Source organism: Protopterus annectens, chromosome 11.part0, assembly GCF_019279795.1.
Source record: "Protopterus annectens isolate FY-2018-M chromosome 11.part0, PAN1.0, whole genome shotgun sequence".
NCBI lineage: Eukaryota > Metazoa > Chordata > Ceratodontiformes > Protopteridae > Protopterus > Protopterus annectens.
In genome coordinates, this window is record NC_056745.1 from 1,523,232,803 (window position 1) to 1,523,247,572 (window position 14,770).

A 14,770-nucleotide genomic window follows, 5' to 3' on the forward strand; every position below is an offset into this window, starting at 1 on the left:
CATCCGGAAACCTTCGTATCCTCTTCGGGTCATACACAGCCAAAACTGGAGGTGAGGTGATTGCCTCTTTTAAGTCATTGAATGCCTTTTCCTGGTCCCCACCCCAGTACCAGCTGTTCTTTTTTGATAATAAGTCTCTCAAAGCTCTGTCCCTCTCAGCCAAATGAGGGATGAACTTTCCCACCTGATTCACCATGCCCAGGAAACTCCTGAGTTCTCCTACTGTAGCAGGTGCTGCCATCTCCGTGATGGACGCGGTCCTCCTTGGGTCCGGGCTTATACCAGAATTCGTAATGACATGGCCCAAGAAGGTCACTGTGCACCTCGACAGGTCACATTTCCCTACATTCAACGTAATACCTGCTTCTTCCAGTCTCTTTAATACCGCGTGAAGTCGGGCATCGTGCTCCTCCTGGCAACGCCCCCAGACCAACACGTCGTCCATGTGACAAATCACACCCTCTAATCCTTCAATGACCTCTGCCATCATGCGGTGAAAGTGTTCGGGTGCAGAATTAATGCCAAAGGGAAGGCGATTGAAGCGAAACGCCTAAAAGGGTTATGAATGTGGTAAGCCGACTCCTCTGACAAAGGAATTTGCCAAAATCCCATATTGGCATCCAGTTTGCTAAACACCTTCGCCCAGCAAGCATCCCAAGACTCTGCTCAACCGAGGGCAGCACCTAACCTTTCCTGCATACGTATTCATTTAGCTTAGTGTAGTCTACACATAGTCTCAGCCTGTTACTGTCTTTCTTTGGGACTACCACCATGCCTGCACACCAATCAGTAGGCTCTTCCATTCTGGTAACGACACCCAGCCCATCCTCATTAACTCCTCTTTCACTTTCCCCATCAATGGCAGTGGTATCCTCCTGGGGTCTTCAGAGTATGGCACCGCCTTTGGCTGAAGCTTTATGTGGTATTTCCGCTGCACTACCCCCAACCCAGAGCACAATTCCGGGTATGAGGTCTTCAAAGACTCCATGGTGATAGTGTCAACACGTTTCAGGAGACCCAGCCCCAAAATAGCAGGAAGGCCTAAAAGCGGCATGGAGTCCTTTTACAACATACACTTTCTCGCATGTCTGTCTTTGTCCATAGCCGAGCTGAAGCTCCAAGGATCCTGTAACCTCCAGTGGCGTCCCTCCAGGACCCAACAAGGGTTTCTCCGGCTGCTGGAGCACAGGAGCATTCTTCCCACTGAACAAGTTGTGCAGGTCTGACTTGGAGATAACAGTAACATCCGCCCCCGTGTCAAGCTTGAAAGTCATAGGTGTGCCCTGTATTTTCACCTCCACAATCCAGGAATGGTTCCCGGAGGAGACAGAACCAAGGAAGAACCCCTGTTCTTCACGCCACCCGCTCCTCGTCTTCCTCAATACTCTGCACCGCCTTGAACTGTCGGCAGACCGCTGGTAGTGGCCCTTCTTCCCACAGCGACATCTTGCAGCAGTCGCCGGGCATAGGAGTCTATGGTGAAATGGCCCCCCACACCTGTAACACTGCGAGCTCGGAGCGTCTTTACTCTTTTGCGTCTGGCGCTGGAAAATCGGTGCCAAGGGCTTGCCCCAACCTTTCGAGGCCTCCGCCGCGCCTGGTGTCCAGTGGTGTCTGCACAGCATTCACGTTATACTGCAGGGCGGTCGCACCGCAAAGCCGTTGCTGCTTCTTAACCTCCTCCGACTGTCTGGCCATATTTACAGCTCTCTAAGTCCAACTCTTTTCCATCTGCATCCGCCGACAGTCTGGTGTCTGCCAAGCCCACAACAGTTCTATCCCTTATAAGCTCGTCGTGCAGCGTCCCATAATTGCAGTGTTCGGCTAAAGCATGCAGGGCAGTAACAAAAGCATCAACAGTCTCGTTCAGTTCTTGTTTTCGCATGTTAAATCCTGCACTTCATAAACAATGTTCTTTTTGACAATAAAAAATCTTTCGAAACCATCTTTCACTTTGGCATACTCCTGGTGCTCTGCCTCGGTTAGCTTGAGGCCTCTCAAGACATCGTCTGCCTCATCGCCCATACAGTATATCAGGGTGTTCACCTGGTTCCCTTCTGGGTTGGAAGATAAATTACTGGCCTGCCGGAACCGTTCAAACCGGCGTATCCATCGTGTCCATTCATGGGGTTTGGAGAAGTCAAAGGGCTCTGGCGGCTGAATACTGAACGTAGCATTGGGAGCGCTAGCCGCCATGTTAATTCTAGCTCGTGGCTGCCGACCATTCTCGTCGTCCGACATGTCCGCTCTCCACGTCACTTGGCCACTCGTACGGTCCTCAGCAAGAGGTCAGCACTCCCAGGCACAGCCACACAGCACTTCTGACACCATGTCGTATTCTTTTACCTTAGAAAGAAGACGCGGGACAACTGTGTGCAGTTGGTACCAACTCCAAACTTTATTGACCGGCCAACATACAGTACAATACACCAACTTCCTGTCTCACAGCCCTTACGTCATGCACTTTCCCCCGCCCCCAAAGAGCACTAGCTAAGGCAAGACAACTCAGTCCATTGAATACACCACAATAACAGCTATGAATGAAAAATTCTGCTGCAATGCAATTTATATAGATTTAACTTCAGCATTTGACAGGGTCATACACAAAACACTGATCAATAAATTAGTACAACTAGGTATTGATGTACTCTTCATAAGATGGATAGCTGCATGGCTTACAAGTAGGATATGGCAAGTATCATACAGCCAGTGGACAGGTGAAGCCTTTGGTTACAGTCAGATGTCCCACAGGGCTCTGTCCTAGGCCCTTGTTTAGATTGTATATTTCAGACCTTTTTCATCTCAGGTGTTCTACAGTTTGTATGCAGATTACCTGAAATTGGGTAAACTGATTACATGTGTTACAGATAAGGCACGTTTGCAAAAGAACTTGACTAAATTGACCATTTGGGCACAGAAGAATAATAATGATAGTTATAGAACTATAGGCTATTTAAAAAGATTTATAAAGTCTAGGAAATCAGAAATGATGAAGTCACTGTTAGTTACATTAGACCCAGTCTTGAGTGTATATGGAAACCTTCTAAGAAAACAAGCATGAGTAAACTGGGAAGAGTACAACAGAAATACACCAAGGGCATCCATGGATGTCAAAATTTATGTTATTATGAAAGACTAAAATATATAAACTTGTACAGTGTCTCTTACAGATATTTAAGCGGAGATCTTATTCAGATATATAGGGCATTTAGAGACAGCTACCTTTGGAAATGTCTGGGGTTATCAAAAAGTAATACAGAATCATCAGGAAACCTGTGTAGAAGATTCTATAGGAATCAGAAGTACTAATTGGTTCTCTGAGAGAGCAGCTGATGCATGGAGCAGACTGTCACTTGTCTTGTGTATTCAAAAGAGACGATAAAGCATCGTAATGGGTTCAAGATATTTATTGTACATAAACACATCAGGAACTGTAACTGGAACATGTACTTAAGCTAACTGACTCACTTATTACTTCAAACACGCTTGTATGTACATCTACATTCATGCCTGCAGTCACTCTGTCTGTACAAAATGGCACTGATCTTGCACGTGCTCAGTAACGTATATGCATGTTCTATTTAGCTACAGTGGCTGACTAGGTACAATACACACAATGATATACATCCTCTCTCTTTAATTTTTTTGACATGCAATAGGAGAACAAGGCATTTTTCAAACTAGATATCACATCAACATTTAACAACAAATTAGAACTCAAGTCCAAGTTGCTGTGTATTTCAGATTGGGTCTGGAAATTTTACCCAATCTAGTCACATAAAAACTTTGACTGGGTTTAGCAACAGGGATAGTCTCTAGGGATTCTTTCTCAAGTGGTACTTCAGGGTGTGCTTCAGGATTACATGAAGAAAGTACACTGCCCTCTGGAATTTGAACAAGTGTAGAGTCGCTCTGATAAACAGAATCTGTGGCACAGGCAATCTGCTGCATCACTGGTTCGGACATTGGAAGTATATGTCTTCAATTCCTTCTGAAATCCATTCCTTCAGATTGTATGATGTAAGATCTCAGTTCTTCACAAAGATTTTTGATGATACCCATTCGGTCATATTCTTTAGATGTTTGCATTCTCACAGTCTTACCTTGTCTTAATGGTCTGAGAGGTTTGCTGGACTTATTGTAGTACAACGTTTGTAACTGGCGTCCTCTCAAAAATTGAGTCTTGACCATTCTGTTGTTCTTTACATTTCATACTAACAATTGCTTACTGATCAGTAAAGTTGTTCTTGTCTGTCTGGACATTATTTTCTGAGCAGGTGAAGCAAGCAAATTATCTCGAGGAATGTTTCTGAGATTAAGTAAGTAAAGAAAAACATTAGTACCATCAATTTCTCCAATAAACATTTCACATTTTGAACTGCACGCTCAGCTAATACATTAGACTGTGGATACTCAGGACTACTAGTGACATGGACATAGTCCCAAGACTCAGCAAAATTCTTAAACTGCTGACTTGTAAACTGTGCACCATTGTCAGATACTACTGTGCAAACTGCCATGGACAGAAAAATATCTCTTCAATTTCATAATGACAGTGCTGGTTATTAAATTAGGAAGAAGGTCAATTTCAGATCAATTCGCATAAGAGTCTACTAACAGTAAATAATGTTGACCATTCCATTTGAAAATAACAGTAGCAACTGTCGACTATGTTAGTTTAGGAATCTGGTTTAGCTGAAATGGTTCTTTTTGTTGGTGTGATTTGGTACTATAGCAAATTTAACATGCTAGAGTTTCCTTCTCTATATCTTTTGACATAGAAAGCCAAAATATAATGTCTTTTGTCCTTCTTTGGGTTGAATCAGTACTCGGGTGACTATGATACAAAATTTTTATATATTCCTGCTGTAATGCTTTAGGAATTACCAGTTTAGGAACTTTCATGATGATTCCATCTTCCATTAAGAGCTCATCTCAGTAAGGAAAAAACTCATGTATGTCAAATGGTAGACTGGTTTGTTGTGCTCGCTGTCCTTGACTAATAACATTTTTCAGCTTTTAGAGAATTCGTTCTGAAGCTGTGAGTTCTGAGTTCATCAAGACATGAGGAGGAACATTTTCTGACTTCCATGATGTCAAAGTCTGCTTTCTCATTATCATGCTGTTGTGTTGTTTGTCTGGGTGCTCTTGACAAAGCATCAGCAAAGTATATAAATTTGCTTGTTGTATAGACAATATTGAAATTGTACTTTTGCAGTTTTAACATTATACATTGCAAGCCTGCTGTGGCTGTTTGTACTGACATTTTCAGAATCATCAACCAATAGAGGTTGGTGATCAGTCTTTATTTGAACAGGTTTGAATAAATATAATAATTGAACTTTGAACATGCGAACACTACTGGCAACAGCTCTTTCTCAATTTGTGCATACTGCAGTTCAGTTTGGGTTAAAGTTCTGGATACATAGGTTACTGGTGTGGCTTCTCGAAAACATGCAGCATCAAGACCATACTTTGAAGCATCACACAAACGAGTTACAAGTTTGTGAACATCATAATAGCTCAGTGTGGATGGACGGGCAATTTTCTTCTTCAGAATATCAAATGCTCTTTGGTGTTACCCCAACCAGGACCAGTTTACATTTTTGTGTGTCAACTCACGTAACAGTGCTGGAAGCTCACTCAGGTCTGGGATGAACTTTCCTAAATAGTTGACCATACCAAGAAAATGTTGTAAAGATGTGACATTTTCTGGAACTGGCATCTCAAGAATTGCTGCTTGCTTAGACAGATCTGCTTGCAAGCCAGAAATGGTAAACAAATGACCCACATAAGTAACTTCTTTCGGTTTGAATTTGTATTTCTGAGGATTCAGTTTAAGATTGACTTCATAAGCATGGTCTGGAACTTTCTTAAAGTTTCTATCAGGTTCTTCTTCGACAGTGCCCCATACAATAATGTTGTCTACTATGATAGCACATGGATAACCTGAAAAAATTTGTTCCATTGCACACTGAAATACTTCACTGGCAAAATGTATCCCAAATGGCATTCTCAAAAATCCAAGCCTACCAAATGGAGTACTGAAAGTGGTTAACAATAAAGATTTGTGATCCAAGGAAATTTGCCAAAAGGAACTTTTTGCATCTAAGACAGAAAAAAACAGTGGCAGTTAGCATGAAGCTAGCTTCTTATACTGTGTGCATCAGATAATGGGAATGTTTCAGTGCTTTGTTTAAGTCTCTCTGATCAATACATATTTGAATATTGTCTGAGCCTTTCTTATGAGCTATGACCATGGAGGATGCCCATTCATTTGGTTTATTTACTGGAGTAAGGGCACTTAAATTCACCATTTTGTCAAGCTCTGCTTTTACTTTGCTCTGCATTTCTCCTAGAACCTTCCTTACTGTTCCGATAACCAGGCTTACTTCATGGTTTAACTTCATGGAATATGTAACTGGAGGTTTGAAAAACTCGTCTTTGAAACTATCAGCATATTCACTAAAAATATTATGTGTTAAACTATCATTGTTGTTCAGACTTATATGGTGAACCTCTTTATTAAATTAAATCCTCCCCATTCTCAGACTGTTTTTGAGGCCTAATAATGACTGCACATGTCTTTTGACTACATAAAGCTGCAAGTCATAGTTGTTCCCAGCAGAATGGCGTGAAAGAACTACTATCCCATCATTTTGAATCTCTTCACCACCATAAGTAACTGGTTTTTCATACTTTGCTGAATCAAGTTTCCCACCAGCTTTTACTTTAGCAAACATTTGTGCTGATATAACATTGCACTTGGAGCCAGTATCTGCTTTAAGCTCTACAGGTTTCCCATTAATCTGAACAGTACAAAATATTTCACTCTTTGCTGCCAACTGATAATCTACTGTGATAACTGTTTTGTCAGTCACAGCGATACCATCAGTATAGAAAGTCTGCTCACAGCTCTCTATCTGATCTACTTGCTTCTTTGGATACTTTCATTTAATAAAAGAATGTGCCACTTTAGACTTGCAAAGCCTTTTGAAATGATTCCACTTTTTAGATTTGTGACGTTGTTGACCAAAGCTAAACACTTCTCTTGTTTAGGTTCATGACTGCCTCCACAATTATGCTTCTTTGGATACTCACTTTTAATAAAAGAATGTGCCACTTTAGACTTGCAAAGCCTTTTGAAATGATTTCACTTTTTACATTTGTGATGTTGTTGACCAAAGCTAAGCACTTCTCTTGTTTAGGTTCATGACTGCCTCCACAATTATGCTTCTTTGGATAATCTCTTTTAATAAAAGAATGTGCCACTTTAGACTTGCAAAGCCTTTTGAAATTATTCCACTTTTTACATTTGTGACGTTGTTGACCAAAGCTAAACACTTCTCTTGTTTAGGTTCATGACTGCCTCCACAATTATGACAGCTAACAATGAGGTTTGCTGCCCGACCCTTCAGTCTATACTTCTTTTTCCACCCAACCTCATGTTGCACATTATCAACATTTGCACCAGCAGACACTGCATGCACGTTTTCCTCATATGAAAGCATATTTGTATGCTTTTCTGTAAGCTCATATATTTGACAAATCTCAGTGGCTTTGCTGAATGTTAAATCACTGCCTTGAAGCAAAATCCTTCTCACTGCATCATTATTAACACCACACACAAGCCTGTCTTTTACCAACTCATCCCATAAATCACCATATCTGCACTTTTTTGTTTATTCCTCAAGTTGTTAATATTTGCTGCTATAGTTTCACTGGGCTTTTGATTTCTTGAATAAAATATGTGCCTTTCCATTGTAATATTAATTTGAGGGTTACACATTTCTCTAAATTTATGTTTTAAGCACTCAGGGTCTCCCAGTATTTCAGCCTGTATCACAATATGGCAGCTCTCCCCTTCCCCTGCTTAAATGGGAGGTGCAGACACAAATGAACATTCCCTCTCATTGGCCTCTGAGCCAGCTAAATTATGAAGTATGAATGCTCTCATATGTGCGTTTTTATCAAAAACTGCAGCCAGTATGAAAATATCATATTCTTGCTCAAACACTCTTCAGTTCTCAGCAATATTGTTATCAAACACCAGCAGTTCAAGTCTATGAAATCCCTCTGTCATAAAAAACAAAATTTATTTAAATACAAGCATAGAGCAAGTACTTGTAATTATGGGCAAATGCACAACAATCTCTCTGAAAAGGCTTTATTTCAACACTGCAAACACTACAAACATTCTGAATACTTTAGATGCTTTGAAACATTTCAGTTAATGCAAAAAAGTAGTACATTGCAAAGAAATTCGGTCATTTTAGCCTTTTCGTACATTTTAAATGCTTCCGAAATTATTTTGAACATTTCTGTAATTATTTTGAATACTGTTATTAATATGGCAATATTTTGGGCATTTTGTTTATCTCAGTAATTATTTCAAATATTTTGAATGCTTCTCCACTTATTTGGTGACTGAAAAATCATTTAAACAAGTCAAAGTACATTTGACTAACCGCTGACCTGTTTGCGAGTACACTCCTGTGTATTCCTCCACTTCTAACTGCATGCCTCATGGTTTGTAAGCTTCAACTTTGGATCCCACTTCTGACACCATGTTGCTTGTCTCATGTATTCAAAAGAAACGATAAAGCATTGTAGTGGGTTCAAGATATTTACTGTACATAAACACATCAGGAACTGTAACTGGAGCATGTACTTAACTAACTGACTCACTTATCACTTCAAACACACTCGCATGCGCATCTCCATTCATGCCTGTATTCACTCTGACTGTACAAAATGGCACTGAGTTTGCATGTGCTCAGTAATGTATACAAAAGTGCTATCTAGCCACAGTAGCTGAGCAGGTACAATACAATAATCTACACAGACTACCAAATCACATTAAAGCAAGTGCTAGTTTAGATATTTTTAAGGAGAACCTGGTCACTTATTATGGGGACAAATGTTTTTTGTATATTGGCAGGCTAGAAGGACATTAATGCCCATGCTTGAAATATTTGTACATATGTATGTACTGGAGAAAAGCATTGTGAACAGGAAATGGGCTAATAAAGGATAGGACTAGAGTAAAATGGATAGCACCACCTGATAGTTCCAAGGACCTACCTACAGGCACTCCCAGGTATAGCAAATAATATCTAGTCACATAGACATAATGTGGATGAAAAGGGGCTTATCCAGAACTGTTTTTGGCCAGACATTGCAAAAGATTGGAGAAGGTACTGCAAAATGTCTGAGAAATGCCAGAAGTTGGCAAGGTAGGAAACAAATAGTGGTACAGCACTATATAAACAAGAGGACCCAATAGGCAATCAAAAACATTTTATTTTTCAGGAGTAAGAGATTCCAGGTAGAAATGGCAAAAGTGTTCTATGTTGTTATCAAAAATGCAGAGTCTTACTAAACAAGAAATTGGTTCATTGTGACTTGAGCTGAACCATTTGTCCAAAGATTTCTCTTCAGAAAGTTCTTTTTAGCCTATAAAGCAGGGGAAATGTATAGAGAAATAGCACTTTGCTATAGCAAGTGTAATCAAATTTTGTTTATCTAAAATTTGCAACATGTAAAATGTACAAAATGTATTGAATTGGAGAATATAACCTTAATGATTGTAAAGCTAGCTTGTTAGGCACAACTCTTCCCCCCAACAAGCTAAATATGTTGAGAACAAGAACAGCATCATCACCTTTGTATCCAAACATGAAATATTACATAGGACTTCTTCAAGAGGCGCAAAAGCAAATGGCAAGTGAGAGGCTGCCTTACTTATGGACTCCGTGGGTGGATTACATTTCTCGTCAGACATCAAATTGGATTCTGTTTTGCCTGTGCAATTAAGCAACTACTGTTTGGACTTCCAGATCAGATGTAGATCAGAATCCAGTATATCTCTTCAGCTACTGTTAGTGGTAGTTTCAGAGACATTGTTAATTAGAAATGTTCTTTATGCCATCTGTCTGTTTAAGCACATTTATTTTATATTTTTGTGCAAGTTTAAATCTGCATAGTTTGCTTTACAATTTATCTTACTTTCTGGCATGTTTTCCCTCATTGCTTGAGGACCATCTCCTTGCAAGGGACATTTCCATCAATCAGGCCCACCCACATATCCTGAAGCACAAGTGGTAATTTTTTAATTTTGACCAAAGAAAATACATCTACCTTGCAAGTCCCCGAGTGCACACAACCATCCTGTCCCCCCATTTAAGGTGAGTGAGCTGTGCCTCTTCACTCCATTTTCTCCCTCCCTGGCTCCTTCACTGGCAGGGCTGCTAAATGAACATGGATTACCTAGGTCTCAGTCAAGACTCCATCCTTCTGCATTATGGAGTGACACAAAGTGCATTACTTACTTTTATGTATTTCAAACAGTTTTATTATTCACTTTAAATGTGTGTGGCTGGTGATTTATTTATTAAATGCTTGGTTGCATGTGCATCGGACTAGTTCACTAATGACTATTGATCTTCGCCTTTTGATGAATTCCTTGCTCAAGCTGTTGCCATCAGATAAATATGAAAAGCTAAGGGTAAACAGTGACTGGCTTTCTGATGTGACAGTGTTGTCTATATAGCTGATGGTAACACTACCATAAAGAAAAAAAGATGGTATTGGTGTTGAAGAGATATCAATAACTCCTCCAGGAAAATATTGTATGAGCATTTGTGAGTCAAATACTCTTGGTCAAGTTTCTAATAGTAGTGGTAACTCTACACTTGAATACATGAGGCTGAGTCATAGGTGGTTGAAATCTTATGGAGGCAAGGATTATAACTTTAATCTTTAGCTGTATAGTGTAAAGGTTATTTGGGTGCGTGAGGTGTTGATGGTCACCAGAGGCATCACTGAACATATATTATTTATTCCACCACCATGGCTGCCCTGAGAAAGCCTTGAGATTGCTTACTGGAAAAGAGGTAAGGTGGCCACCTGTGGTGTCAGTGACCTGGGTTTTGAAATTAACCTAGGCACTGTTATTTTGACTGTCTGTTAAAATTGATACACACTGTATTACTGCAAATGATTTATAGCAGCTACTAAAACTTAACTCTCTGTACGTTTGGCAAACCCCTTCTTTGTTTTCTTTCTTCTCATTCACTCCTGACTCTCTGCTAACAAGAGATTAACAATTTGGGCACACTGGATAACTTTATTGCAGATACAATGTATATTATGCCACTCAAAATTGCCCTCATGTCTTTGTAATATTATTTCAGTTATATAATATATATATTTATTTTACATTTGTTTACTTTGGGCAGAATCCATTTTCAGTGGAGGCCTGGGGAGAAAAAGTCCACTAGTAGCAATACATAAAAGCATAGACTTAGTGAGATTTTTTTATACAATGATAAAAGACATGATAGGAATATTGTAATTTACAGTACTTATATAATAGTAATTGGATATAATTGGCTGAGGTTTATATGGTGTTTCATCACTACAGTAGTTCACAAATTTAGTGAAAGACTAGTCCAATGGTACATATTGTTACACATGACTTACATTTGGAAGAAAAAAGTTAAAATATTAATTATAAATTTATATTTGCAATTGGAAATAGAAAATAGAAAAGGTAGAAATTACACTGTAATCACTTTTTGTCCAATTATATTAAAGAAAAGGAGAGTAAAGGTAAAAGTGTGGAAGAAGACAGAAAAGTAAAAGTGATGAAGAAAGGAGGTCAGGATGAGAAGCAATTGAGAGAAGATAGGAGTTTTAGATGGAGATAGTTAAAACGATTTCTGTTTAGATAAGTGAGGTAATGGATAGGTATTAAGGTAGTTTTATGTGCAAGACAGAAATAAGTTATAGTTATGTGAAGGGCAGGAAGAAGAATGTATGTGTGAGATACTAACATGTTTGTATGATAGTTTTATGAGTAAGAGGGAAGAGATTATAGCTGTTCAAAGTTACCCTGGACTGTTACATGAGCAGAGCCATGAGTCTGAAAAATAATTTTAAAAATATGTGTATAGTAACATTGATGCCAGGAAACTTTCACAACCTTTACCTACTCATATAATGCCTGTGTATTACTAGCATCAGACACAGTCAGCCTGAACTAAAACTGCTGCAACCACTGGATTTACAAGGTAAGTGTTGTACCTGGAATGTATTGTGTAATAATATGAATGACTGGCATATCCTCACATGTTGTTACTTGATAATGTAAGCAGGTAAAAGGTGGGTGATTTGTAGAGGAATGACTTTAACATGTGACAGCAGAGACTATTGTGACTACAAGTCTCTTCTATCAAGTAGTAGGCCTCAAGAATCAAAGATTTACAGTCATACCTCTCAAAAGTAGTGATGGTTACTGAATGTCCTCAGTTTAGCATCATACTTTTGGTCTGGAAAATCATTAAAGAGAGAAGTTAGAAATAATGAGACATATTTCAGTTTCAGACTTAACCCTCACAAGATCATTAACAATACTGATGCAAAAATGTTTGATTCTATCAACTGTATAACTTTCTAAGACCAAAATATGTCAAAGGTACAATTAGCAAAACAACATCACAAATGCAGATATACTAAGTACTAAGTTAGCTATGCACCTTGAGCATCAGGCACACATATTATGTATCCCTGAATCCAAAATATAGAAAACAAGGATATGGCTCAGTTATCATCACTTGCATGGGGTGTTGTGGTAGTGGTGGTGGTGGTGGGGGGGCAGGAAGATTAGGCTGACACAAAAGGTTGGTGAATGTGTGTGAGTAAGAAACAGAAGCAGGCAAAGTTTTGGACAAAGTAACAAATGGCCAGTGAGACAAAATGAGCTTTAATCTTCATGTCTGAACCATGTAACTGTTGTGTGTGCATGTCTGTATGGGTCCGCCAGGTGAAATTGATGTTGGAGTATCTGCATGAACACAACCAAGCTCTGTGCTAGCTTTACATCTTGGTATGTCAGACAGGTGTGAACTGTGCATGGTAGAGGTGGAAGTTCATCATTGTCATACCCAACCACGAGAACTGTCTCTGCCAGGAGCTGCACTGGCATGTCCACTCCCATGGAGAGATGCACTGTTGCTACCTGAATGTGACTGATGTTTGCTGGATAAGTTCCCGTCACAGGGACACTCAGAACCATGACCCCATGCAAATGTGGTGTGAACTCATTAGACTTGCTGAATCCCAATTACTTGGCTCTCTGCAGCAGATGTAAACATAGTGCAGGCATTGCCTCAGTGCTTTTTGATTATGGATTGCAACTGTGAATGATTATGGGTAGGGAGAAGGAAAACACGATGGCAACTCAGACTGCCTTACCTCTAGTAGGTGTGTAAGCCAGGTTAGACTTACAAAATGTAGAAGTAAAGGTTTTAAATGTAAGTAAGCAGCACACATTTCACAGTTTCTAGTCAGTAACATCCAACCTTCCCTTCATTTGCTGATAACTGCATATTATTACCGTTTAATATCCTCACACATTTTAAGGACAAGGATACAGAATGCCTTACCAACTGTATGTCTCAGATTACTGTTCAGATAAGACTAGAATGAGCAACAGACACAGAGAGGGAAGATAGAGCTGCATTTTTGCTAGCGATAATCACAAATTATGTGATCACTCAGTGCAGTACATTTGAAATTAATATATGTATAGACAACTGTCATTTGCTTTGTTAGTACTGTGGATGATGTAGTTGGTTGCATGCAAAATGATTTCAATTATCTGCTGCAAAGCTGTTTGTGTGGCAAAGAGGGATAAGACATCCTTACTCTGTTCTGAAGGTTCATTGGAGTTAGAGTTCAAATCCAGATCTGTGTAAAAATACTTCATGTGTAACAACAAAAGTGTGTAGTGTTTATTTCATAAATTGCTTTTCTTTGTTTCAACTAATTTTCCCTTTTTATTTATTTATTTATTTTTGCCAGTGTTTGCGCAGTGAGTGGCTTAGCGTAAACAAGGGTAATGGGGGAACATAACGAAGGGCAGGTTTAGCTGTGCTTATCTGGTTTGTACAATGGTTAGCAGTGGCTCACACAGGAAACAGACAGAACACCTGCAGACAGGGCATGGACAGTATAAGGGTCAAAAAGGCTACCTTGTTGCAATTTCTGATTTCCATCTTGCAATGCCACTAAGTGATGTTGCATGGTGGTTAGCAAGGTTCCCCAACACCTGCAGCCATCGAACTCCCACAGACAGGATGCAGAAAGTCTATAACTGAAAGCGGATACTTTCTATTAATTCTGTTGGCCACAGCACAAACATGTTAAGCGGTGTTGCATGGCGGTTAACACACAAAACTTAAGAATGAATAGGGAATTATGCAGCTATCATTTAACTATTCTTGTGGCAGAAGGTGTAACTGTAAAGCCATACTAGAGATGATATTGGGTTCAAATACAGGAAATGCAACATATTTTTACTCTTCTGACAGTCCAGTTTATAGTAATGAACAGAAAAATATAGAAGCGTTATTCCAGCATTCTTGTGGCAACATGTGCAAGTGTAGGGTTGCCATAAACATGGTCCTGTGTTCTAGTACAGGACATTACAGACATTTTTTGCTGTTGTTCCATTTCATATTATATCCAGTCCCACTTATAACACTTTTGATAGTGGATCTCAAATGAATTATATGTATGAGGAATTATTGTGTTTTCAGATGTATGACTCAGGGTATACTGTCTACTATATTTCTGTAAGTATAATTCTTCTATCTGGACTTGGATGGCCTTCACACTTAAATAATACACATAAACAAATGAATCTCATTCTGTATGGAAACAATGGAACCTTCAGGGACAAACAATATGTTGCACTCATCATTGC

At 39.4% G+C, this 14,770-nt stretch overlaps 1 protein-coding gene across 1 annotated transcript in view; it reads left to right on the forward strand.

The window, feature by feature from the left end:
- Window positions 1–2,239: 2,239 nt before the first annotated feature.
- Window positions 2,240–14,770, forward strand: part of LOC122815103 (protection of telomeres protein 1-like) — a 181,142-nt gene continuing 168,611 nt past the window's right edge. The window contains exon 1 of the mRNA XM_044087345.1: window positions 2,240–2,288. Coding sequence (XP_043943280.1) covers window positions 2,240–2,288 — 49 coding nt within the window. The remainder of the gene's footprint in view (window positions 2,289–14,770) is intronic.